Consider the following 27,957-nt stretch of genomic DNA (forward strand, 5'->3'; position numbering starts at 1 on the left):
GCGGAGTGGGCAGAGTGACCCACACCCTCGGATAGAGGACGGAGTGGGCAGAGTGACCCACATCCTCGGATAGAGGACGGAGTGGGCAGAGTGACCCACATCCTCGGATAGAGGACCCTCAGATAGAGGACTGAGTGGGCAGAGTGACCCACATCCTCGGATAGAGGACCCTCAGATAGAGGACGGAGTGGGCAGAGTGACCCACACCCTCGGATAGAGGACGGAGTGGGCAGAGTGACCCACACCCTCAGATAGAGGACAGAGTGGGCAGAGTGACCCACACCCTCAGATAGAGGACAGAGTGGGCAGAGTGACCCACACCCTCGGATAGAGGACGGAGTGGGCAAAGTGACCCACACCCTCAGATAGAGGACGGAGTGGGCAGAGTGACCCACACCTTCGGATAGAGGACGGAGTGGGCAGAGTGACCCACACCCTCGGATAGAGGACGGAGTGGGCAGAGTGACCCACACCCTCAGATAGAGGACAGAGTGGGCAGAGTGACCCACACCCTCGGATAGAGGACGGAGTGGGCAAAGTGACCCACACCCTCAGATAGAGGACGGAGTGGGCAGAGTGACCCACACCTTCGGATAGAGGACGGAGTGGGCAGAGTGACCCACACCCTCGGATAGAGGACGGAGTGGGCAGAGTGACCCACACCCTCGGATAGAGGACGGAGTGGGCAGAGTGACCCACACCCTCGGATAGAGGACGGAGTGGGCAGAGTGACTCACACCCTCGGATAGAGGACGGAGTGGGCAGAGCGACCCACACCCTCGGATAGAGGACGGAGTGGGCAGAGCGACCCACACCCTCGGATAGAGGACGGAGTGGGCAGAGCGACCCACACCCTCGGATACTGCGGCAACACGACAGCAAATCGTGATGTTGATAGGGTGAGATGAAGCTAGGTGTAGAGAGGCTCGTGTGGAGCTTAAATACCTGCATAAGACCTGTTGGCCTGAATGGCCTGTTTCTGTGCTGTAAATACTGTGTAAGCGTTAGCCCCCATTCTGCCCAGCTTCCTGCTTCCAAATACTCTACACTGATCCCTGCTGTAAGTGTAGCATGTGAATTTTTTTCTATTAGTTACTAGGATGTGGGCATCACTGGCAAGCCCAACATTTATTGCCCACCCGAATTGCCCTTGAGAAGGTGGTAGTGAGCCGCCTTCTTGAACCGCTGCAGTCCGTGTGGTGAAGGTACTCCCACAGTGCTGTAAGGAAGGGAGTTCCAGGATTTTGACCCAGCGATGATGAAAGAATGGTGATATATTTCCAAGTCAGGATGGTGTGTGACTCGGAGGGGAACGTGGAGGTGATAGTGTTCCCATGCTCCTGCTGCCCTTGTCCTTCTAGGTGGTAGCGGGCATGGGTTTGGGAGGTGCTGCCGAAGAAGCCTTGGTGAGTTGCTGCAGTGCATCTTGTAGATGGTACACACTGCAGCCACGGTGCGCCGGTGATATAGGGAGTGAAGGTTAAGGTGGATGGGGTGCCAATCAAGCGGCCTGCTTTGGCTGTTGAATGAGGACAGGATTAAGCTCAGCATCCAAGCTCACATACAAATAATGTCCATCAGCTTGCAGATGTGGAACGTGGAGTTGGGGTAGAAGATCAGGCATGATCTTATTGAATGGCGAATGACCGACTCCTGCTCCTATTTCTTATGTTCTTCTGTGTAGCTCAGCAAGGGAGTCAACACCTTGAGGACAGGACAGGATGTATTTTTTTTAAAGTGTGCCTCAATGGTGCCATCTAGTGGTGCCAGTACTCCACAACAGCTGGACGGTTCCAATGGAAGTTTTTCCTGATGTTCAGTGATTTTGCTCCGCGGGTGAACGAATGCAGTGCACCAGGGCAAGGAAGGGAAAGATTGGGAGGAGGCGAAAGGAGAAGGAGCAGAGTATGGAGATGTGTGGGGAATGAATCAGAGATGTGTACAGGAATGTCACCTACCGTCCATTTCCATGTACCTCCTCAGTTCCTGCTCCAGCCTGCTCTTCTGATCCTCCAGCTCCAGCTCACGGGCACTGAGCAATAAACATGTAAAACCATTAGGTCTGTCCTCAGGACCGATGGGCCTTCTACTGCAGTCACAATCCCCCAGTTCAAGAAAAATATTGCACTTAAAGCCTTCAATCCCTCTCTCCATCTCATTTTAACAATCTTTACTCTATTAAAACTACAATGTTCATTGCTTCTTTGAATTTTCCTTTCTTGCTCCTCCTCTGCTCCAGAAAACATCATCCCACATACCCTCCCTCCCTGTATCCGCCATCCCACGTATATACCCTCCCTCTCCCTGTATCTACATCCCACATACACCCCTCCCTGTATCTACATCCCACATACCCTCCCTCTCCCTGTACCTATATCCCACATACACCCCTCCCTGTATCTACATCCCACATACCCTCCCTCTCCCTGTACCTATATCCCACATACACCCCTCCCTGTATCTACATCCCACATACCCTCCCTCTCCCTGTACCTATATCCCACATACACCCCTCCCTGTATCTACATCCCACATACCCTCCCTCTCCCTGTACCTATATCCCACATACACCCCTCCCTGTATCTACATCCCACATACCCTCCCTCTCCCTGTACCTATATCCCACATACACCCCTCCCTGTATCTACATCCCACATACCACATACCCTCCCTCTCCCTGTATCCGCCATCCCACACACCCTCCCTCTCCCTGTATCTACATCCCACATACCCTCCCTCTCCCTGTATCTACATCCCACACACCCTCCCTCTCCCTGTATCTACATCCCACATACCCTCCCTCTCCCTGTATCTACATTCCACATACACCCCTCCCTGTACCTATATCCCACACACCCTCCCTGTATCCACCATACACATACCCCACCCCCCTCCACTCTGTACTCAATGTTCCACCCACTCCCCCTGATCTCTACATCATCACAGCATTGAAATGGTGACTCATGGTCTCCGATTCTAGCTCACTCTTTCCTGGGATCTGCAATAATCTCTTTGTTTAATTACTTTCCTCCCTCTCATCCCCCATACGAAAGGCTCAGCATTGCACTGTAACACTCGCGGTAGAGCTCTGAGTTACACTAGAATACCATCGCTGTAAAACTCTCTATTACACTAACACTCTGTGCTGTAAGGATCTTGGTTAACTTGTCTATTGATCCAGTGTTAATGATCATCGTATCGCAGACACTTTGGGTTAGTTGGGCTGCCGAGGACCTGGTTGTATACATGGTGCTGGAATTCCTTCCCGAGCAGTACAGTGAGTGTGAACAGAATTGGAATGGTTCTCACTTTATATTTAACTCCGACTCCTCGTTCAGAAGCTGGTTCTTGTCTTGCACCAGTGCAATCCAGGATTGCAACAGCTGTGGCTGCTCTCCTGTCACAAAAAGGTTTAGAAACAATTAGGCCCAACAGGTCCGTCCCTGTATTGAACAATCTCTGCCTCACCAACCTTCCAGAAAGGCATCCAATTGCCTCTTGAACCCATGTCTTCCTCTAGCAGCTTACTCTCTTACCCTTTGCGTGAACAAGTTCCCCCTGACTTCCCTCCTTACTCACAATTTTGCTGGTAGCTCCTCTTGACACAAGCCCACACAAATGTATAGCGTGGGAGAATGGACCTCACTCAGTGTCGGTGGAGTGCTGCTGACCCTGGGTGCACTCTGCAACACCTTGGCCACCACTCGCATTCACCTGCAGCCCTCCCTGTCCCGCACGGTCTGGGTGTGACCCTGTGTCAGCTCCTTTACTCCTCAGTGCCTCAGGAACAAACTCCTCAAATGTGCCCTTAAACAGGAAAGGGCCATTGCACATCGAGTTGCCAACCGTTCCAAGATTGCCCTGGAGTCTTCAGTAATTAAAGGTTAATCTCCCAGACACTGCCGTGAGCAACCCAGGAGAAAAACTATAGGGACGTTTAAACAAAAATGGTGTGTTCTTGGAACACTTCAGATTATTAGTTATAAAAATATTGGAGATGGGGGAAAATGGCTGTTTGACCGGGTGGGGTGGTTGGAGGCGGAAGGTCATGTGATGAAACCTCCAAGAATAGGCTCAACCAGAGTTGGCAACCCTAAGCGCACGAGGGGCAAGTTTATAGAAGAAGTGAGAAAAAAAAGAATGTCGCTCTTTTCTTTCACCAATTCTCTCCTCCCTCCCTTCCTCCCATCCCGAAGGTTGACTGGTGTACAGTTCCGCAGGTCCTGCTTGACCCGGGATGGCCAGTGGGTGGTGCTGTGATGTGAATCGAGCAGCTTGCTGATCCTAACACAGTGGAGCCCTCTGCTGGCAATACAGATGCCCTGCATCAGTCACAGGAAAACAACCCTGCCCCATTTCTGCTGCATGCAACGTAATGGGGTCATGCCACCAGAGCCCTCATTTTCTTTTTTTATGAATTCTTAGGATATGGGTGTCATATTTATTGCCCATCGCTAATCATCCTTGAGCAGGTGGTGGTGAGTCGCCTTCTTGAACCGCTGCAGTCCGTGTGGTGAAGGTACTCCCACAGTGCTGTTAGGGAGTTCCACAATTCTGACCCAGCGACGAGGAAGGAACGGCGAGATATGCCTAAGTTGGGATAGTGTGTGACTTGAAGGGGAACTTGGAGGTTCCCATGCGCCTGCTGCCCTTGTCCTAGGGACTGGGGGTCACGGGTTTGGGGTTTCCCATCCCAGTGGCTTCTCCATCCCAGCCATGAGGTGGGAAGACATGAGCGGAGGAAGTTCAGAGGGACAGTCAGTCTGAGCCAGTCTTAACACATCTCTTTGCAACTGCGTTCAGAGGGGTGGCAGGTAGGGGCATGGGGGACTGCTGCCTCTTTGTGCTGGATGAGGCATCATATGTGGAAATAAATAATGGAAAGCCAGCAGTGTGTTTTCCCCTGGTTGGGCCACTCAGGGATTGGCTCACAGTCAGATCCAGAATCGAGCGTCCGTTGCATTGACTAGAGCCTCTCCAGGACCTGGGGGCACTTCCCAGTCAGTGAGATCACCGAGCACTCCGGAGAGAAGGAGCCTAAGCAAGCAGGTATCTGCCAGAGTAGGAAACCTCACCTTTCTCTCTAAGTCAGCAACAGCTGTCTTAAGGGAAGTAGCAGCAGGGATTGTGGATGCATTGGTTGTAATTTACCAAAATTCCCTGGATTCTGGGGAGGTTCCAGCAGATTGGAAAACTGCAAATGTAACATCCCTATTTAAAAAATGAGGCAGACAAAAAGCAGGAAACTATAGACCAGTTAGCCTAACATCTGTGGTTGGGAAAATGTTGGAGTCCCTTATTAAAGAAGCAGTAGCAAGACATTTGGAAAAGCAAAATTCAGTCAGGCAGAGTCAGCATGAATTTATGAAGGGGAAGTCATGTTTGACAAATTTGCTGGAATTTTTTGAGGATGTAAGGAACAGGGTAGATAAAGGGGAACCAGTGGATGTGGTGTATTTGGACTTCCAGAAGGCAATTGACAAAGTGCCACATAAAAGGTTTCTGCACAAGATAAAAGTTCACGAGGTTGAGGGTAATATATTAGCATGGATAGAGGATTAGCTAACTAACAGAAAACAGAGAGTCGGGATAAATGATCCATTCTCTGGTTGGCAATCAGTAACCAGTGGGGTGCCGCAGGGATCAGTGCTGGGAGCCAACTATTTACAATCTATATTAACGACTTGGAAGATGGGACTGAGTATAACGTAGCTAAGTTTGCTGATGATACAAAGATGGGAGGAAAAGTAATGTGTGAGGAGGACACAAAAAATCTGCAAAAGGACATAGACAGGCTAAGTGAGTGGGCAAAAATTTGGCAGATGGAGTAAAATTTTGGAAAGTGTGCGGTCATGCACTTTGGCAGAAAAAATCAAAGAGCAAGTTAGTATTTAAATGAAGAAAGATTGCAAAGTGCTGCAGTACAGCGGGACCTGGGGGTACTTGTGCATGAAACACAAAAGGTTAGTATGCAGGTACAGCAAGTGATCAGGAAGGCCAATGGAATCTTGGCCTTTGTTGCAAAGGGGATGGAGTATAAAAGCAGGGAAGTCTTGCTACAGCTATACAGGGTATTGGTGAGGCCGCACCTGGAATACTGCATGCAGTTTTGGTTTCCATATTTACAAAAGGATATACTTGCTTTGGAGGCAGTTCAGAGAAGGTTCACTAGGTTGATTCCGGAGATGAGGGGGTTGACTTATGAGGAAAGGTTGAGTAGGTTGGGCCTTTACTCATTGGAATTCAGAAGAATGAGAGGTGATCTTATCGAAACATATAAGATTATGAGGGGACTTGACAAGGTGGATGCAGAGAGGATGTTTCCACTGATGGGGGAGACTAGACCTAGAGGGCATGAACTTAGAATAAGGGGCCGCCCATTTAAAACAGAGATGAGGAGGAATTTCTTCTCTCAGAGGGTTGTAAATCTGTGCAATTCGCCGGCTCAAGAGAAAGCTGGGACATTGAATAAATTTAAGACAGAAATAGACAGTTTCTTAAACAATAAGGGGATAAGGGGTTAAGGAAAGTGGGCGGGGAGGTGGAGCTGAGTCCATGATCAGATCAGCCATGATCTTATTGAATGGTGGAGCAGGCTCGAAGGGCCGTATGGCCTACTGCTCCTATTTCTTATGTTCTTATATTCAAGTTGAACAAAACGTATGCCCGCTAGACTTTAATTCCACCTTTAAAAGTGGACATTTCGGACTTTGCAAAAGAAGGGCCTGGTTGGAAAAGAGACGAATTTCAGTGGGGAAGTGGTGTCACGAATGACCTATAGATCGCCAGGAGATATTCTTATCATGCTCCTTACCCACACAGAGCTTTACAAAGAGAAGCTGCTCGATTTAATTGCGTTGGAAATGTGATGGCCCTTACCTTTACTCTTGCGCATTTCCTGCTCCAGATAAATGCCTTTCTGCTCCAGCTCATGGAACATCTGTTCAATCTCTTCCAACCGTCTCTGAATCATCTGTAGTACAGAGAGAAGACAGAGGCTCAACACAGGAGAACACACAGGCTCAATTTCAGAGAAAACACAGGCTCCAGATAAAGTACAGGAATCCTCGTGAGAAAAATACAGGTTTAACTCGAGGCAGCAACAGAATCCACTCCAGAGAAGACACAGGACCGACTTGAGAAAAACCACAAGGGAAAATAGTTGGGTAGAATTTCCAGGGCGGTTCCCCCTGGCTGTTTGGGATAGAATAGGTAAATTGGGAAGATTAGAAAAGGAAAAAAATCAAGAACCTGGTTGTTATCACTGCAACACTGACGAATTTAAGGGATGGAATTTCCATTGGGTTTACTTCCAATCGCCTACTATAATTTCAATGGAATCCCTGGAGAAACTTGTGAATGGCCATTTGTGCTGTTTCTCCAGGACTTCTATCAATCTTCCCACAAAGGTAAGACAGGTGATGGGAAGAAACCAGGTGAGAATTGCTGGTGTGAGTCTTTGACATTCATCCCAAGAGATTTGCTGGTTTAATGTGGAATGGGAAGGTGGATATAAGTGGGTAGTGAAAGCCTGGTTAGAGCAGGAGATTGGCTTGGACTTAACACAAGCACCCCAGAAAGCGCAGAGTACAAAGAAGCCATTTGGCCCCCAATTCCACTTCTTCCACAGACCATATACCATCTGTCGGGGACTCTAGCCCACATTTGATCGAATGATGGGGAAGTGCCACAGAAATACTCCCTTATCTCCACAGGTAATGACATAAAGCTCTCAGAATACTCATCAATCCTGACATCTCAATGATTCAACACTGCCGACCTTTATTCCCCAGGCACCATCTCCCTCCGCTTTCCCACCAGCACAGGAAGTGCTGTATTCTGGGAGGTAAGTAACCCTCTCAGGCCGTACCTGTTTCTAAGAGTGAATTGGCCAAGTGCACAGAATGCTGGCGTCCAATCTGTGGCACCATCAGTGGAAATAAACACCACCCTTTCCCTCCTCTCCCGACGGCGCGGACTCCTTGCTGGGTTACAGTTCCACAAACCACCCTCCGATACCATTTGGTGCTAAAAAGGCCAGGTGGCGGTGGAAATGCCAGATTCCAGACAGATTGGAGTGACTGCAACTTGCATTTATATAGCGCCTTTAACATAGTAAACTGCCCCAAGGCGCTTCACAGGAGGGTCAGACTGAATTTGACACTGAACCATATAAGGAGCTATTAGGACAGATGACCAAAAGCTTGGACCAAGGAGTAGGTCATAAAAAAGAGAGAGGTAGAGAGACAGAGAGGTTTAGGGAGGGAATTCCAGAGCTTAGAGCTTACCCATCAGGCACTTGGGGAGTTGTCTTATTTTGCCAGGTTTCTTGATGGTGAGACTCCATTCAGGGCAGCCTCCCACTGTTTTCCTGCTGGTTCCTACCGCAGCCAGGTAGGTGACTGGGTAACTTGTCACCAAGTCTTCTCTAATCATCATCATAAGCAGTCCCTCAAAATCGAGGAAGACTTGCTTCCACTCTAAAAGTGAGTTCTCAGGTGACTGTACAGTTCAATATGGGAATTATAGTCTCTGTCACAGGTGGGACAGACAGTGGTTGAAGGAAAGGGTGGGTGGCACAGGTTTGCCACATGCGCCTTCTGCTGTCTGCGCTTGATTTCTGCACGCTCTCGGTGCTCAATGCCCTCCCGGATGCTCTTCCTCCACTTTGGGTGGTCTTTGGCCAGGGACTCCCAGGTGTAGGTGGGGATGTTGCACTTTATCAAGGAGGCTTTGAGGGTGTCCTTGTAACATTCCCTCTGCCCACCTGGGGCTCGCTTGCCGTGTAGGAGTTCCGAGTAGAGCGTTTGCTTTGGGAGTCTCGTGTCGGGCATGTGGACGATGTGGCTTGCCCCAACGGAGCTGGTTGAGCGTGGTCAATGTTTCGATGCTGGGGATGTTGGCCTGAGCGAGAACACTGACTTTGGTGCGTCTATCCTCCCAGTGGATTTGCAGGATCTTGCGGAGGCAGCGTTGGTGGTACTGCTCCAGCGCTTTGAGATGTCTGCTGTATATGGTCCACGTCTCTGAGCCATATAGGAGGGTGGGTATCACTACTGCCCTGTAGACCATAAGCTTGGTGCCAGATTTGAAGTCCTGGTCTTCAAATACTCTCTTCCTCAGTTGACCGAAGGCTGCGCTGGCACACTGGAGGCGGTGTTGGACCTCGTCATCGATGTCTGCCTTTGCTGATAGTAGGCTCCAGAGGTATGGAAAGTGATCCACGTTGTCCAAGGCCACGCCGTGGATTTTGATGACCGAGGGCGGCAGTGCTGTGAGGCGGGGTCAGGTTGGTGGAGGATCTTTGTCTTACGGATGTTTGGTGTAAGGCCCATGCTCTCGTACACCTCGGTGAAGATGTTGACGATGGCTTAGAGTTCAGCCTCTGAACGCTCGATGCTGTGACCCGGGGAGATTTCCTTCCACATGTGCAGTGCGGGCGAGATCAACGATTTAGCGGGATGGTGACTGAACCCTTGTCCTACCACCCATGGAGCTACACAATGTTCCTGTAAACTCCACCATCGACTTTCAGTGTCAGCTGTGGCCCAGTGGGTAGCACACTCGCCACTGAAGGTTGTGGGTTCAAGTCCACTCCAGGGACTTGAGCACAAAATCTAAGCTAACACTGCAGTGCAGTGCTGACAGAGCGCTGCACTGTCAGAGGTGCCGTCTTGTGGAGGAGATATTAAACTGAAGCCCCGCCTGCCCTCTCAAGTGGATGTAAAAGATCCCATGGCACTATTTTGAAGAAGAGCAGGGGAGTTATCCCCAGTGTCCTGGCCAATATTTATCCCTCAATGAACATAGCAAAAAACAGATTATCTGGTCATTATCACAGTGCTGTTTGTGGGAGCTTGCTTGTGCGCAAATTGGTTGCCGTGTTTCCCACATTGCAACAGTGACTACACTCCAAAAGTACTTCATTGGCTGTAAAGCGCTGAGTCGTCTGATGGTCGTAAAAGGCAAGCTTTTCTTTCTGTCTTTTTCTCATGCTCAGTGTCCTGTCATAAATCATTGCACTGACTGATAAAGAATGTGACTTGCCCCATGCTAAAAGGAAATCCCTTCAAAGGAAGTTCTTTCCCCATTGGAACGCACTACAGATTCTACGGATGGGCAGTGACCTGGCCGACCAAACGTGGACTTTCCTGCTGGAGATATTCCACTGCCACTCACCGTCTGGGCATCAGCTGGGTGAAGGATGTAGGGTTTCAGATGGATAACGAAGAGTGGCGGAATACTCAATGGATATACCAAGGATCACATTAAAAAATGGTAAACACTCTGTTGCCCCCCTCAAAATAAATGATATGCCATTTTACCGGCATTTCCGTGGCTCTTGGTCCAGTCATGGCAGACCAGCAGGGGAACCTCCTCAGAAATACACCCCAGTGAGTGCGATTATCCAGGGCTCAGTAAGTTAAATTATGAGGACAGGTTGCATAAACATAGTTTGTATTCCCTTGAATACAGAAGGTTGATGGGTAATCTGATCGAGATGGTGGAAATGCTAAAAGGATTTGATAGAGTAGATGTGGTGAATCTAGAACAAGGGAACATAATGTTAAGATTAGAGCTAAGCCATTCAGGAGCGATATTAGGAAGCACGTTTTAACACAAGGGGTAGTAGGAATCTGAATCTCTGGAACCAAAGGCTGTGGACCTTGGGACAGTTGGAGCTTTCAAGACTGAGATAGATAGATCGGGTATCAATGGAGTTGAGATGCAGATCAGCCATGATCTATTTGGATGGCGGGGCAGGCACGAGGGCTGAATGGCCTACTCCTGTTCCCAATGTTCCTTAGAAACCTAGATGAGGGCTCTGGCTCCATCATGTAGTACATTAGGAAGATACTAGCAGAGAATACAAGGTAAACCAGGAAGCAGTGATTAGATGATGCCCAGTTCCAACGTTACAAGCCTGTAGATTGTAGGAGGAAGGGACGACTGAAGGGGTAGAGTTTTGAGGTTCTGGGGAAGAGTTAGTTAGAGTAGGAAATAGTGGGAGAAGTCTTGGTTGCAGCATAAGGATGGTGCAATAAGGTGGAAGAATATGCATTTGGAACTTGTGGAAACACAAGAGTGGGAAGTTCAGAACGAGATCAGCCATCGGAGTACTGATAACATAGAGAATCAAAAAGCCGTCTCTGGATGCATTAATTCAGCAGTGATGAGTAAGAACTCCCACCTCCTAGTCATATAGCACAGAAGGAGGCCATTCGGTTCATTGCTGGTTCCTTGAAAGAGCTGTCCAATTAGTCCCACTCCCCAGCTCGTTCCCCATAGCCCTGCAATTGTTTCCTTTTCAATTATTTATCCAACTCCCTTTTGAAAGCGACTATTGACTCTGCTTCCACCACCCTTTCAGACAGTGCATTCCAGATCATAACCACTCGCTGCATAAAGAAAATTCCCCCCCCCCCACCCGGTTCTTTAAATCTGTGTCCTCTGAATACCGACCATCTTGCCAGTAGAAACACTTCCACTCTATCTACTTTATCAAATCCCCTCAGAATTGTAAACACCTCTGTTAATTCTCCCCTCACCCTTCTCTGCTCTCAGGAGAACAAATCCCAGCTCCTCCAGGCCGATGGCAGTCTCCGACCATTTCATGCAGAACAGTGAACCGTTCCGTGCAAGGATCAGTGCGGATGGTGATCGGGGTGGTGAGGTGTATCTCTCAGTTTGCCTCTCTGCTCTTGCACCTCACCGAACAAGAAACAAGTGTTTCGTTCCAAAAGGACCGCCTACGCTCGCAGTTAGCAGCTGCCAGGAGGTCCCCGGTAGGACTGACCCGCTCATTTGTCCTCCATCCCGCATGGCTGACACTACTGCCTCTGTTTGGCCCTTCCCTGTCGGTGCAGGTCAGACAGGGTACTGCGCTCAAACCGCTCTGTGATCCTACTCCACCACTTCGAGCATCGAGCCTGCCGTGTGCCCCACGAAGTGAACCTTGTGAATATTTCTGAAATGGACCTTTAGTTACACGATTCTGATCTAAAAGGGGGTGCAATGTGCAGTCTGAAATGTGAAGGTATTAATATCCCACATTACCTGCGCTTTCAAAAGCCTTGCCATTAATTCCCGCTTTGCACGCTGTTCAAAAGTTCGCAGTCGCCAGGTCTCCCGCCTTGCAGCCGACTCCTCCGGGCTTAGTTTCTGCGACAAAAGGAACAATCTCTCTTATCTTTAACTTCAGTTTCAGCCCTTACTGACCATAGAGATTTGAAAGTCTTTCATATAAAAGGAGCAGGTGTAACTGAACATGTACTGGACACAAGGACACATGTACCGGACACACGGACATGTGTACCGGACACACGGACACGTGTACCGGACACAACCTCACTGAGAGCCTCACATCAATCGCTATAGACGGGTCAGCCAGTCAGTTATCGACCCTGGTCTCCCAAAGGTCCTGTCTTGTGCTGAGCTACGGTCCCTTGGACCCAGCACCTCTCTATTGTCTCATCCAACTGGCTGTTCTCCACAGCCGCATCCAGACAGCATTGGCAGGATATTTGACTTGGACTCCACAATGGACTTCACAGCCAAGCCAAAACTTGTCCTTGTGCACTTTCCCGTGGGGAGTCTGGATAACAATCAGGAGCAGGAACCCTAGCTTGGGGTTTTTCTTCTTAATGCAGACCGCTGAGTTCCTGGTGTTCAGCTTAGAACAGCCTCTAAGTCTGGAAGGTCCTGATGCAGGTCAGAGCCAAACAAGACAGAAAAGCTAACTTTAGTAATGGAGAATAATACATCAATCAAAATAAACATCAATTAAAAAAATAATGTAATGAGCTTAAAGCTGGTTTATGTGTCTGCGGTTGTAGTAGGGGCAGAAAGCAGCAGGGAGATGCAGCATGGTGTAGTCTCTCTCTGGATGACAATTGGCAGTGTCGTGCCAATCATTGTTCAATTCTGAGCAGTTTTACACCATGCCCTTTAGAAGCTGGATGGAAACTGCGGTTTCACTCAGAATCCTTATGGGCACCAGGCGGAAGGGAGCTTCATCCTGTCAGTCTGGGCAGGATGGAAAACCCGGGGGTGGATTTTGACTTTGTGCGATAATTTAAACCGGGTGTGAGTGAGTCGGCAGCCTGTTTCATATCCCTTCCCATTAGTCCCATCGACTTCTGGCGGCGAGTCACAATCCACCAGCAGGCAGGAGGCCAATATCAAATATATACTATAGAAACATAGAAAATAGGAGCATTAGTAGGCCATTCGGCCTTTCGAGCCTGCACCGCCATTCAATATGGCCATGGCTGATCCTCTCTCTCAACATCATATTCCTGCTTTCTCCCCATATCCCTTGATGCCTTTTGTGTCTGGAAATCTATCTATCTCCCTCTTAAATATATTCAGTGACTTGGCCTCCACAGCCTTCTGTGGTGGAGAATTCCACAGGTTCACCACCCTCAGTGAAAAAATGTCTCCTCATCTCGGTCCTAAATTTCCTACCCCGTATCCTGAGACTGTGACCCCTTGTTCTAGACTTCCCAGCCAGGGGAAACATCCTCCCCGCATCCAGTCTGTCCAACCCCGTCAGAATGTTATACATTATTAAATCATGTCAGAAAGGTCTTCACTTAACAGGAGTGAATACCTAGAGGTACAATTCTATCCTAACTCGCCAGGTGGGAAGCCCACGGGATCAGGTGGAACACCAGTGTTACCCTCCGCCCAATATTGCTCTCCACGGACGTCAATGGAGTGTAACATTGGGCGGGCTGTAAAAACCAGCGGGGCACCCAATACCGTCAGTCTCCCAATGGACAGGTTAGGTTAGAATTACCCCCTAATAATATTCCGTCGGCACTGAATACAGTGAGGTTAAATTTTCATCGCTCAGGTGTGGAGTCACGTGTACTCACAGTTTTGATTGGTGGTTCAGTGTGGCCTTCGAGCTCATCTTCGCTGAAGGACTCTTCATCCTCCCCCTCCTCCGATTGCTCATGGTCACTCAAATTGCAAGATTTTACTGGATAAAAGAAATACAGAATCACAGAGTAAGGGTCGTGGCTTGTGTGAGAGATGACGCACGGGACGATAGAGTTTTGGGGGGGGCGGCAGGGTCTCTCCGTGGGAATTCTCTGCCCCATGGAGCTGTGGAGGCTGGGTCACTGAATATAGTTAAAGTGGGCATAGACGGATTTTTGAACGATAAGTGAGTCAAGGGTTATGGAGAGCGGGCAGGGAATTGGAACTGAGGCCAAGATCAGATCAGCTTTTTGAATGGTGGAGCAGGCTCGAGGGGCCAAATGGCCTACTCCTGCTTCTATTTCTTATGGTTTTATATGAGTGAGAGCAGGCGGGCACACACAGCTCTGAGGCTAAGTGGTTTTGCAGTTTGTGGCAGGAAAGTGGGGCGAAGGGAAGTCTTGTGGTCAGTGAAAGGGGGAGTTATATTAATGAGACCGCACGTCTCAATTCACTTCGTTTGACTGCACCTTGCCCTTCCTGTACCCATATAACATGTGTAGATTTGTAAGTCTGGTCTGTTAGCTGGATTCTGAAGGGTACCTTTCCATTCTGAAAGTAGATTGAAAAGTCGTGGCTGTTGGGCCAACAGATATTTAAATGCATTTTAGGTTATTCCACATTGCCTCCCAGTCTAGCAACGCCTCAAATTTAAAATTCTCATCCTTGTATTCAAATCCCTCCACGGCCTCACCTCTCCCTATCTCTGTAACCTCCTCCAGTCCTGCAACCCTCCGAGATATCTGAGCTCCTCTAACTCTGGGCTCTTGTGCAGCCCCAATTTAATTCACTCTACCATTTGTGGCTGTGCCTTCAGCTGCTGAGGCCCTAAACTCTGATATTCCCTCCATAAACTTCTCTGCCTCTCCACCTCTCATTCCTCCTGTAAGACGCTCCTTAAAACCTACCTCTTTGACCTCTTATGTGGTTCATTTTCAAAATGTGTTTGATAACTCTCCTGTGAAGCGCCTTGGAATGTTTTATGACGTTAAAGGCGCTCTATAAATGCAAGTTGTTGAGATGGAAGATGCCAGTTTTCCATACTTGGTTCGTTTCTTTGCCACCTTTTCCGACAGTGATTGATTGTTGGCTTGAGCTCCCAGGCCCATGTTCCAAGTGCTGGGAATGTGGTACAATTAGTGAGAGGGACTAGCCGCACAATCCTTGGTTGCCTGTATGAGTACACTTGTATCACCGGCGTGCTCAGCTCCGACATTGCCAACATCACATGGCTACTGGGTATTCATCTCTGCTGACCCTACTGATTTATTCATAACGGGACGCGTGTTGCTGGCAAAACCAGCATTTATTGCCCGTCCCTTGAGGACTGTGCCTTGTCAACATATCATAGATTGTCCTTTTAATAAGTTAAAAGAATGTTAAGACTTGCATTTATATAGCGCCTTTCACAACCTCAGGACATCCCCAAGCTCTTTACAGCCAATGAAGTACTTTTTGAAGTGTAGTCACTGTTGTAATGTAGGAAATGCAGCAGCCAATTTGCAAACAGCAATGTCCCACATACGGCAACATGATAATGACCAGATAATCTGTTTTTTAGTGATGTTGGTTGATGGATGAATATTGGCCGGGGAGAAGTCCCCTGCTCTTCGTCAAAAAATACCATGGGATCTCTTACATCCACCTGAGAGGGCAGATGTGGTCAAAGACGGCACCTCTGACAATGCAGAACTCCCTCAGCACTGCACTGGAGTGTCATCTTAGATTTTGTGTTACAAGTTCCTGTAGTGGGACTTGAACCCACAGCCTCCTGACTCAGAGGCAAGAGTGCTGCGCCAGTAGTGTGCGTAAAGTAAGGTAGGAACAAGAATAGATCTGGTAATTAGATTCACCATCTCTTGGGTTGTTCTGGATCTTGTACCATTTGCTGGCTAAATGGGTAGGCAACCTGTTCCTAAGACGGCTGGCTATGCTCCTATTGAGCCACCTATTAGCCGATACATGAGAGGGTATAAGAACATAAGAAATAGGAACAGGAGTAGGCCATACGGCCCCTCGAGCCTGTTCCGCCATTCAATAAGATCATGGCTGATCTGATCATGGACTCAGCTCCACCTCCCTGCCCGCTCTCCATAATCCCTTATCCCCTTATCGTTTAAGAAACTGTCTATTTCTGTTTTAAATGTATTTAATGCCCCAGCTTCCACAGTTCTCTGAGACCGCGAATTCCACAGATTTACAACCCTCTGAAAGAAGAAATTTCTCCTCATCTCTGTTTTAAATGGACGGCCCTTTATTCTAAGATCTTGCCCTCTAGTTCTAGTCTCCCCCACCAGTGGAAACATCCTCTCTGCATCTACCTTGTCAAGTCCCCTCATAATCTTATATGTTTTGATAAGATCATCTCTCATTCTTCTGAATTCCAATGAGTAGAGGCCCAACCTACTCAACCTTTCCTCATAAGTCAACCCCTCATCTCCAGAATCAACCTAGTGAACCTTCTCTGAACTGCCTCTAAAGCAAGTATATCCTTTCGTAAATATGAAAACCAAAACTACGTGCAATATTCCAGGTGTGGCCTCACCAATACTCTGTATAGCTGTAGCAAGGCTTCCTTGCTTTTATACTCCATCCCCCTTTGCAATAAAGGCCAAGATACCATTGGCCTTCCCGATCACTTGCTGTATCTGCATACTATCCTTTTGTGATTCATGCACAAGCACCCCCAGGTCCCTCTGTACTTTGCAATCTTTCTCCATTTAAATAATAACTTGCTCTTTGATTTTTTTTCTGCCAAAGTGCATGACCTCGCACTTTCCAAAATTATACTCCATCTGCCAAATTTTTGCCCACTCACTTAGCCTGTCTATGTCCTTTTGCAGATTTTTTGTGTCCTCCTCACACATTGCTTTTCCTCCCATCTTTGTATCGTCAGCAAACTTGGCTACGTTACACTCAGTCCCTTCTTCCAAGTCGTTAATATAGATTGTAAATAGTTGGGGTCCCAGCACTGATCCCTGCGGCACCCCACTAGTTACAAACAGAGAATGAACCATTTATCCCAACTCTCTGTTTTCTGTTAGTTTGCCAATCCTCTATCCATGCTAACATATTACCCAATTTCCAATGTTCTATCTCTCCCTGTAGGCAAGTACCTATACTTTTCTCAGCTTCTCGCTTGACATTATGGTTGGGAGAGGTAACTCACAATATTGAAAACTGAAACGGCAACAGATGTAGTTGAATGGACCATTTAAGGGTTAAGTCCGCTTGTTCATTATTTTTTATTTAGACAGCTAGTACCAGAGTCTTTCCTCGGGTAGTTGATGTGTGTAAAGTCTCAGGGCAGCCTGTAACTGGTTGTAATCTCTCCTTACACAAGTATAAGTTACGGCTGGCTGGTGACAGAATATCTCATCAACAACACAACTGAACCCAAACAAGGTCTAAACTGGGCCATTTTAGAAAGATTTGAATATTGATCTGTTGACACCTGGGCACATTTGGATGTGCCTACCCCTTTAATAAAATGCTGCTCCACACATTTGTGTAGTGTATTATTGGGGCGGAGTCGGGTTCCCAGTGGTCAGTCTGGTGATGGTGCCCGATTCCCTGACAGTGTATGAAAGGTTCTTTGTTGCTACTGAAACGACGGTATTAAATTTAAATACATTTTTCCACACTGAAAATTTGAATTTAGGCAAATGATCATCTCTCGGGGCAAGAAGTAAACAATGGTACTTCCAGGACTGGTATCAGAAAATTCCTCTTCACACACAGAGTGAACGATTTTGTGAAATAAACATCCAGCTACAACAGGAGAGGCAAAGCCCTGGGAACAATTGGATGGTGCAGTGGGAGGTTGTTAGAATCGCTCTGGTTGGATGAAGCAAGATTGGACAAATGGCCTTGACTTTCCTCATCCCTAATTATCTTGTGATCGCGTGAACATTTCAAAAAATCACCCTTCAGGCACTCTTAAAGTTGATTTTAATGGTGAAGTGAATCTTCATCATTAACCAACAAGATCTCATTGGTGCCAATGGGCACTAAAGCGAGCACGTTGTGGTTCTCGCCTTCAGTGCCCTGTGAGGAGGGACTTAACATCTTCTGGTAACAGAAAGTTCGATTACAACCATTCCAAATTAATTTTGCAATAATACAGCTATTATGGAATCTTTTCCTAGAAATGTAGAGACTTTGTGGTAGATTTCCCCCCTCCCTCCGTTGATTTGCATATTAAAAGGGCCCATTACCTGACTCAGGTGAGTACACCGGATACCAAGCCACAGACCCGGGAGAAGATTGTGGCATTCACAGCGACGGTGGAAATGGGGCGGCAAGTCATTCCCCACCATTGTTGGGGTGACAGTGCCCCATTTCCACTGGGTCGGACAGGGTGAGGGGAGGGGGAACTCCTTCATTTCCCATATATAGTTCCCTGAATGTTTGTCAGCATCTGCTGCCTGCACTGTTAGAACACCCAGTGCATCTACTTGCATATATTCCTCCCCAGTGAAACAACAGACGCAAGTGTAAAGGCAGCTTCTCCACTTTATACTGAGATCTGCCTTTTCACTAAGATTAGCCCCTGGATATTATTTGAGGAAGACCCAAATTAACTGAGCATCACTAACCTGGATTTTCAGTCTGTTTTTTTCTGTTAGTATATATATATATATATATGAAAATGTACACAAGTTACAAACTGCATAGAAAATGACAGTGGTACATGTATTGTATACCTTCCAAAAAGGAGCTGTACACTATTTGGACAGATGTTACTACTTGCACAGAGTATGTACAGTATTTATATCATTGCACATTGACCAATGAATATTGTCTCCTCCATGACCAACACCATTAGACCTGCTCTTGTGTTGGCTCCCTTTGCTATGCTGACCCTATAGATTGAGGAATTTACAGCACAACAACAGCAGCCTGTATTTATATAGCGCCTTTAACGTAGCAAACGTCCCAAGGCGCTTCACAGGAGTATTATGAAGACAAAACATTTGATACAAGCAACAGAGATACACAGACAAGCCGCACAGTACCAATCCAGGTGAATGGTCAGATTTTCCCCAGTGCCCATTGTATTATGTAGCACTGGGGTGTTCAAACTATGGCCCAGGAGCCTGTAAAACATGGATATCCATGTGCCTTAATTTCTATTTGTGCTTAGATTTCTCAGTCCATTGGTTTCTCCTGTTTGAATGTCACGGGCCTGGAGATTTCGAACGGCTCTCAGTGCCGTTCTCTCATTGGCATCGTGGGTTTGGACAATTTCCAGAAATGTCTGAGATAAAGACAGTCCAACGTCAGCCACAGCTCAGCACCATATTGGGGAATCTTACTCAGATACCGCAAAATTACAGAGAACGGGGAAATTGAAAGTTGAGCTAATGCTTTAGGAAAGTCATTGTCTCAGGCTGGTGTCTAGAGCCATTATGATGTAATGTTTTGGAGAGCCTGCATTGTAGCAGTCCAGTGCTACACCTGTCCCAGAGGGACAACAGTCCAACTGAGTAGCTTTTCTTTATTAATTCATGGAATGTGGGCATCGTAGCAAGACCAGCATTTATTGCCCATCCCCAATTGCCCTTGAGAAGGTGGTGGTGAGTCGCTATCTTGAACCACTGCAGTCCATGTGTCGAAAGTTCTCCTACAGTGCTGTTAGGGAGGGAGTTCCAGGATTTTGACCCAGTGACGATGAAGAAACGGCGATATACTTCCCGGTCTGGATGGTGTGTGTGACTTGGAGGGGAACTTAAGTGTTCCCATGCGCCTGCTGGCCTTGCCCTTCTAGGTTGTAGAGGTCGTGGGTTTAGGAGGGGCTGCCGAAGAAGTTTCTACAGTGCCTCTTGTAGAAGGTACACACTGCAGCCACAGTGCGCCGGTGGTGGAGGGAGTGAATGTTTAAGGTGGGTGGATGGGGTGCTGATTAAGCGGGCTACTTCGTCCTGGATGGTGTCGAGCTTCTTGAGTGTTGTTGGAGCTGCACTCATCCAGGCAAATGGAGAGTATTCCATCACACTCCTAACTTGTGCCTTGTAGATGGTGGAAAGGGTTTGGGGAGTTGGTTAAGTCACTTGCTGCAGAATACCCAGTTTCTGACCTGCTCTTGTAGCCACAGTATTTATATGGCTGGTTTAGTTAAGTTTCTTGTGACCCCCCAGGATGTTGATGGCGGGGGATGTGACGATAGTAATGCCATCTATAGTGAGAGGAAGTTGTCTGACACCCCCCCCCCCCATCAAAATCAATACAAAGCGAGAACTGAACACAAGGCAGCACACAAAACAAAGCTGCAACTGATTGGAAGTTCATTTTCCCAATTTCCTACCTCCTCCCCCACCCCACCCTTCTGTCCTCTGGAACCTTTCCAAAGTAGCCAATCTTTATGGAGGAGCCAGTTCCAATTCAGTGTTATTGTGTGGAATTTCAATGGTCTAAATCACTTCCAAATTATTCATGTGGAATTCAAATGGCTTAAACAACTAGCCATCATCAGTGCACCAAATGTCAGTGTGCTGAACCACTTCTGATTCACTCTTAAGGGCTGGCTGGGTTGGGAAGACTTCCTCTGTGTGCTTTGTGCAATAAAATCTGAAGAAGGAGTTTACACTTTGTTACACATGGAGCACGGAGAAAACCCCTCGCTGGGTAGACCTCCAGTGAACCAAACTAAGCCCAATTCACTCTTGATACATCAGGGCAAATTTCCCATTTCAGTGATTCCGACACGGAACTGTATCCTCCAGGAACATAATACCAGGGATTTGTGCGCCTGCAAACCTTGATTTTCTTCCTCAAAGAGGAGACTATCATGGGCTGCCTGGGCACAGCTTCCTGATGTGTGCTCGTTGGAGGGTGTGGTTCTGCACTGGGAGGGAAGTCTCACTCGATAGAGTTCCAGCAAGCCAAACCACTTCCAATTCCAATTCCCCGTCATTATGTCGAACTCTCAGCCAGCTCTGCTATAGTGCCGTTGTCTAGAACTCCAGTCAACAAAACCACTTCCAATTCTCTCCCATTATTGGTACAAATTCCAAGCTCTGATCAAAGCTCACCACATCAAACATAGTCAATCCAATGCCAAATATCACAAAGAGATCAACTACAGTTTAAATATCCGATCACTCGGGTAAAATATATTGAATGGGTATTGTACTTTGCATGTTAGGGAAGATTAGATGGTGGTGATAAATTCACCATGTTTATCTGTAATTTATTGAAATACTCAGGAGTTCCGGATGATTCTGTATGTTTAACCAGTCAGTATATGGACCACAGTTGTCACTGGACAAAGGCCTAGCTCTGTCAAGCCCGTGTAGTGGCTGGTGTGTAACGGCCACCACACGTTAAAAAAATCCAAGCACAGGCATCTTCCACCCTTCAAGATTTGGTTCGGGACCTGGAATATTAGGTTCTTCATTGAAACACCTGTGAACTTTTTGGCGTGGAAGCAAGTCATCCTCGACTCGAGGGACTGCCTATGATGATGATGAGATGGACCACAGCAGGAGGCTCACAGGAAATGATTCCCTTCCTGTGCTGTGGTAGCTGATCTTGCCCGGGCAGTAGTACAGGTGCTACAATTGGCAGTCCTTCACTGAATTAGGCTGGGAATAAATTGGCTACTGTTACTGCTTCCGATCACTGTCCAGTGGCCCCTGAGGGAAGCGTATGTGTGTGGATCTCAGGCGAGCTTTCGACCGGGGTCAGTTGTGATGCACCTGGGATCAAATGACCAATCAGTATGCACCATCTAGGCTCATACGTGAATTTGGACACAGTTCCAGAGAGTGCTCAGTGCCTGTGCAATTGTACCCCAGCACAGGGCCAATCCTTTAGAGGGCGGGTCCGAGAAAATTGATGAGGAAAAACCACCCAAAATACTCATACCCTCATCCAAGAAAATTGGGCTAGATCTTATGAATGAGCTTTTCTCATGCAGGGCTTTATACTATGGGGGAACTGGAAATCATCATGAAATGAAATTCCAACCAGTGTGTGGCTCTTTGGCTACAGCTTTCTGGGTGCTAGATTGATGGTAAAACGCTCTGGGTGCCAGAAATCTCAGAGTCATCTCTGTGAACCAAAGGCATTAGGGACAAGATGTGAGTGCACATTTGTTTTATTCATTCACAGGATGTGGGCGTCGCCAGCAAGGCCAGCATTTATTACCCATCCCTAAATGCCCTCGAGAAGGTGGTGGTGGCTTACTGGGCCATTTCAGAGAGCAGTTAAGAGTCAACCACATTGCTGTGGGTCTGGAGTCCTTAGCCAGACCAGGTAAGGACAGCACATTTCAACAATCCAGTAGTTTCATGGTCACTATTACTGATACTAGGTTTTTTAATTCCAGATTTATTTAACTAATTGAATTTAAATTCCCCAATAGCAGGATTTGAATTCATGTCTCTGGATCATTAATCTATCCCTCTGGATTACTAGTCCAGTAAAATAACCACAATGCTACCTTACTCCACATGTGAGCAACATAAATCACCTGGGCAAGATTCACCAATCAATGCACAATCTAGTGAAAGGTAGGAAGTTAAGAATAGTTCATTGATAGCTTTTTCTTGGAGATGTGTATGTCTTTGCCTACACTGAACAATGAAAAGATGCCTTTGCTAACCTGGCCACTACTCTAAATATCAGGACCATGCAGGGGGAGATAAGCAAAGACCTCCAGACATCCCCCCCCCCCCAATTCTTTAATAAGATAGCCTGGAAGTGCAGGAATGGCTAGTATTTGATGTCACGTGTGGCTTGATCTTGGGATACCGGTGTATTAGCATTGAATAACTGGTCTCAGACATGCTCAGTCACACTGACAACACCTTTACGTTAAGGGCTCAATGTGGCTCAGGAGACCATATACTGTATCACTACTGATTTAAATTGCTTAATCGTGTTCCTAAAATTCAAATGGAGAAAGATATAAAATTGGAAATTCTGAATTTAAGGTGAACCCCAAAATTAAAATTATCCACAATATGGATAACGATAAAAGACTACATACTGGAGAATATTTTAAGTCCAGGTGGTTACTTCTTTTTAAACCTTGTTTACTATTCAATGTAAAACAATATTCATAATAGTTTTAATATGCTATGTAAAACAAATGGGTAGGGATCTGTATGGCAGAATAGATCGAGATAGATACATAATGCTGATGAAATAATGTTTTGTGTTTTTAAAGGCTGCAGGGAGGGTAGGGGGAACTATAAGGAAAGGGTTAACCAGGCTGTCTTGAAGTCTGCTAATGTTACACTACTATTGAATTCTCTTAATATTGTAGTAATAGTAACAGTGAGGAAGTTTAAGTCAATTTAGGTGCAGTGATTACTGAACTGTTGAATTAAAACTGACCTTAATGCAATGGTCAGTTTAGACAATACAGGCATTCCAGTGTAGATATTTCAGAGAGCTTTAATTGGTTGATAGCAAGTTCGGCAGAAGGGAACATCATCCTTTTCAGAGGCAGGAGATTTTATGGAATGGTACAGATTGATAATGGTAAGTTTCACTTGGTAGGTAAAATGGTTCGAAGGCACAGATACAGACAGGTAGAAAAGCTCCCTTTATTCATTCATTAGGAGGAAGGCCTTGAACCCTGACTTGCAGATAAGCACCTGCCTGAGAAAGATCATAGATGTGGAAAGTTAGGGAGTGTAACACATTCAGCAGTTACGGATCTATGGCTGCGAAGACAGGACACTCAAATCAGTGTTGGATGAGAACTATGTAATGTAACAATCAAACCTGCAAATTATCATGTAGAAGGGTGAAAAAGGCATGAAAAGTAGATGTTGGAACAGATACTTTGGAATTCGATTAAGGCCTGATCAATCGAGCACACCAAACTTGGGACGGTAATGTCTTTGGACTCTCTTTTGTCGTAACTGTCTCTGTTAAGTGTATGTTTAATTATTGTATGCTTAATAAATCTGTGACATCTGACATTTAATGTTGCGAACCCTATTATTTTAAAAACACCCATCTCTAACAGTACCAGCTTCTCTGAGGGGACATCGCTCGGGGGGGGGGGGGAGGGGGTGGCACACTGCTCTAGGGGGAGGGGGGGGGCACCGCTCTGGGGGGAGGGGGGGGACACCACTCTGGGGGGAGGGGGGGGACACCACTCTGGGGGGAGGGGGAGACACCACTCTAGGGGGAGGGGGACACTGCTCTAGGGGGAGGGGAGGGGACACCGCTCTGGGGGGACACCGCTCTAGGGGGAGGGGGACACTGCTCTAGGGGGAGGGGGGGGGGGACACCGCTCTGGGAGGACACCGCTCTAGGGGGAGGGGGGGGACACCGCTCTGGGGGGAGGGGGGGGACACCGCTCTGGGGGGAGGGGGGGGACACCGCTCTGGGGGGAGGGGGGGGACACCGCTCTGGGGGGAGGGGAGGGGAACACCGCTCTAGGGGGAGGGGGGGGACACCGCTCTAGGGGGAGGGGGGGGACACCGCTCTGGGGGGAGGGGAGGGGACACCGCTCTGGGGGGAGGGGGGGGACACCGCTCTGGGGGGAGGGGGGGGACACCGCTCTGGGGGGAGGGGAGGGGAACACCGCTCTAGGGGGAGGGGGGGGACACCGCTCTAGGGGGAGGGGGGGGACACCGCTCTGGGGGGAGGGGAGGGGAACACCGCTCTAGGGGGGAGGGGGGGGACACCGCTCTGGGGGGAGGGGGGGGACACCGCTCTGGGGGGAGGGGGGGGACACCGCTCTGGGGGGAGGGGGGGGGAACACCGCTCTGGGGGGAGGGGAGGGACACCGCTCTGGGGGGAGGGGAGGGGAACACCGCTCTAGGGGGAGGGGGGGGACACCGCTCTGGGGGGAGGGGAGGGGAACACCGCTCTGGGGGGAGGGGAGGGACACCGCTCTGGGGGGAGGGGAGGGGGACACCGCTCTGGGGGGAGGGGGGGACACCGCTCTGGGGGGAGGGGGGGGACACCGCTCTGGGGGGAGGGGAGGGGACACCGCTCTAGGGGGAGGGGAGAGGGACACCGCTCTGGGGGGAGGGGAGGGGACACCGCTCTGGGGGGAGGGGGGGACACCGCTCTAGGGGGAGGGGGGGGACACCGCTCTGGGGGGAGGGGGGGACACCGCTCTGGGGGGAGGGGAGGGGACACCGCTCTGGGGGGAGGGGGGGACACCGCTCTAGGGGGAGGGGGGGACACCGCTCTGGGGGGAGGGGGGGACACCGCTCTGGGGGGAGGGGGGGGACACCGCTCTGGGGGGAGGGGAGGGGACACCGCTCTGGGGGGAGGGGGGGACACCGCTCTAGGGGGAGGGGGGGACACCGCTCTGGGGGGAGGGGAGGGGAACACCGCTCTGGGGGGAGGGGAGGGGAACACCGCTCTAGGGGGAGGGGGGGGACACCGCTCTAGGGGGAGGGGGGGACACCGCTCTGGGGGGAGGGGGGGGACACCGCTCTGGGGGGAGGGGAGGGGACACCGCTCTAGGGGGAGGGGGGGACACCGCTCTGGGGGGAGGGGGGGACACCGCTCTGGGGGGAGGGGGGGGACACCGCTCTGGGGGGAGGGGAGGGGACACCGCTCTAGGGGGAGGGGGGGACACCGCTCTGGGGGGAGGGGGGGGACACCGCTCTGGGGGGAGGGGGGGGACACCGCTCTGGGGGGAGGGGGGGGACACCGCTCTGGGGGGAGGGGAGGGGAACACCGCTCTAGGGGGAGGGGGGGGACACCACTCTAGGGGGAGGGGGACACCGCTCTGGGGGGAGGGGGGGGCGCCGCTCTGGAGGGAGGGGGGGGAACACCGCTCTGGAGGGAGGGGGGGGGGGAAACACCGCTCTGGAGGGAGGGGGGGGGGACACCGCTCTGGAGGGAGGGGGGGGACACCGCTCTGGAGGGAGGGGGGGGACACCGCTCTGGGGGGAGGGGGGGGAACACCGCTCTGGGGGGAGGGGGGGGAACACCGCTCTAGGGGAGGGGAGGGGGACACCGCTCTAGGGGGAGGGGAGAGGGACACCGCTCTGGGGGAGGGGAGAGGGACACCGCTCTAGGGGGAGGGGGGGGACACCGCTCTGGGGGGACACCGCTCTGGGGGGAGGGGGGGGGAACCGGACACCGCTCTGGGGGGGAGGGGGGAACCGGACACTGCTCTGAATCCCTATTCTCTGTACAACAGAGCCAAGATGCCAGGTCATGTGCATTCTCACTGTGGACTATTTTACAACTAGCTGAATATCCACAGCAAAGATCCTTTTTAGTAAGACGTACCCTGGAGATGCTGCAAATTCAACAACCAGAAACCTGAGTGATAAGCATGATTACACAAAGAGGCCACTTGCTGATCTCCACCATTCATATGAAAACTTGCGTCGTTTTACAATGGACACGTGACTAGCACGGTTTCCTTTTCACTTATTACCTCCTATCTACAAACAAGGAAAGTCTCGCTTTGAGATGGCTGTAGGCACAACATCATTGGCCTTTGAATGCATAATAAACAGAAATTCAATCCCAAAGTCACTAATACCGGATGGCACAGGGGAACATTGCTCTGCTTGCTATGTGGACTAACACCATAAATATAGCCATGGAGATTTCCTCTGGTGACTAGTTCTTTGAAGTCATAAACCTGTTCAACAAGAACACGTTCTTTGTGAAACCATTTACACTCTCACTACACAGTGATGCCTGAGCTGTCCCTCTGTCCCTCTGTTCTCCGTTGTGACTCCTTATTCCAAGAAAATGAAAAAAACAAACGCTACAGGCCAGGAGACTCCTTACCTTCCTTCTGGGACGCAGAAGATACCTCGATTGCTGGTATCTCTGCTTTTGGCAGATGAGGAGTAGAATTTACATGGTCTTTAGTTTTCTTCTCTCTTTTTGATATACGTGCAAACACTTTGGAGAAAGGAGGAAGCTTAAATTTTGATTTATTTGATGTTTCAGAAGCCAAGTCTTTCTCCGTTGGCTTCTCACTGTGTTCTAACTCCTCCGTGCCTTTATTCTTTGGGATTTCTAATTTGTTCTTGGTATGCAAGGGCTGACCTGCATTCGGACTCAATTTGTCCTTTAAGTCAGGACATGGTACGTCCCAATAAACCTGACTTTTTCTTTCTTGTTCTTTGATGCTATTGTTTTTTGTCCTAAGCATTGGTGAGGAGTTACCCAATACCTGATCCGAGTCCCTAAATTCTGCACCAATGGAAATTGCTGGTTTTGATAGAAGGGGTCTTGAACCCTCAGATGGTATGTTGTCGTCATACTGAATACTGGGCTGTGTGTCATCCTCCTGACTTTCTGAGCCAGAGTCTGAGGTTAAGCTAAGTCTGGCTAGTTTGCGCCTTAGGGTTGATGAAAGACTCAGTTTCTTCATTGGGACGTTACCATTATTTTTCTCTTTGTCTATGACTAATTTAAAGTTCACTGAAGAAAGTTCCTTTGGAAGGCAGCTAGACTCTACTTCCCTTTCAGTATCCTCTCCATTCTCTTCAATGTTCTCATTTTCAACCCCTGGACTAGGCGTGTAACCCAGGTGTTCATTTGTGCAAGCTCCTTTAGAGCGGGCAGTGTCCACTGCCCTGTTGACATCTTCCGGGTGCAAGAGTTTGGCAGAATGTGAATGTAACGACTCAGTGGTGTAGGGCTCAGAGATCTCAAGAGAACGTATGAAAGTCTGATCAGTAGTTGAACTCTGCCTCGTCTGAGAGATACCAAGTCTCTCAGCGTTGTTGCCAGATGGCATGACATCATCACCAAGCATGGGCAGTTCAATAGAGGAGGGCGAGATGTCATTGGTACCACTGAGATACGACGTAGGTTGGTTAGTTGCTGGAGAAGGAGGTTCTTCACTACGATGGTTATACGCTCCATTGGCTGCTTCAGTAATATTTTTATAATCCATGGAATTCTTTCCAGATCCTGCAGTGAAGCTGGAGTCAGTGCTAGAACCATATGATACGGACATCCCATTGCTTGACCACTGATGCTCTACCATAGTATGAGAAACAAAAGCCTGTT

At 48.9% G+C, this 27,957-nt stretch overlaps 1 protein-coding gene across 7 annotated transcripts in view; it reads right to left on the reverse strand.

Moving 5' to 3' along the window:
• LOC139227785 (F-actin-monooxygenase MICAL3-like) overlaps positions 1–27,957 on the reverse strand; it is a 194,889-nt gene that overhangs the window by 4,525 nt on the left and 162,407 nt on the right. For 3 of the 7 annotated variants that reach the window (XM_070858828.1, XM_070858829.1, XM_070858827.1), the window contains 6 exons: positions 26,722–27,952; positions 13,881–13,987; positions 12,058–12,162; positions 6,880–6,973; positions 3,310–3,397; positions 1,959–2,032 (listed from right to left, as the gene is read on the reverse strand). In XM_070858828.1, coding sequence (XP_070714929.1) covers positions 1,959–2,032; positions 3,310–3,397; positions 6,880–6,973; positions 12,058–12,162; positions 13,881–13,987; positions 26,722–27,952 — 1,699 coding nt within the window. Of the gene's footprint in view, positions 1–1,958; positions 2,033–3,309; positions 3,398–6,879; positions 6,974–12,057; positions 12,163–13,880; positions 13,988–26,721; positions 27,953–27,957 lie in introns of those variants that run through there. The other 4 variants (XM_070858830.1, XM_070858832.1, XM_070858831.1 and 1 more) reach the window with 4 other exon arrangements.

The sequence above is a fragment of the Pristiophorus japonicus genome, chromosome 17, assembly GCF_044704955.1.
Source record: "Pristiophorus japonicus isolate sPriJap1 chromosome 17, sPriJap1.hap1, whole genome shotgun sequence".
Lineage (NCBI taxonomy): Eukaryota > Metazoa > Chordata > Chondrichthyes > Pristiophoridae > Pristiophorus > Pristiophorus japonicus.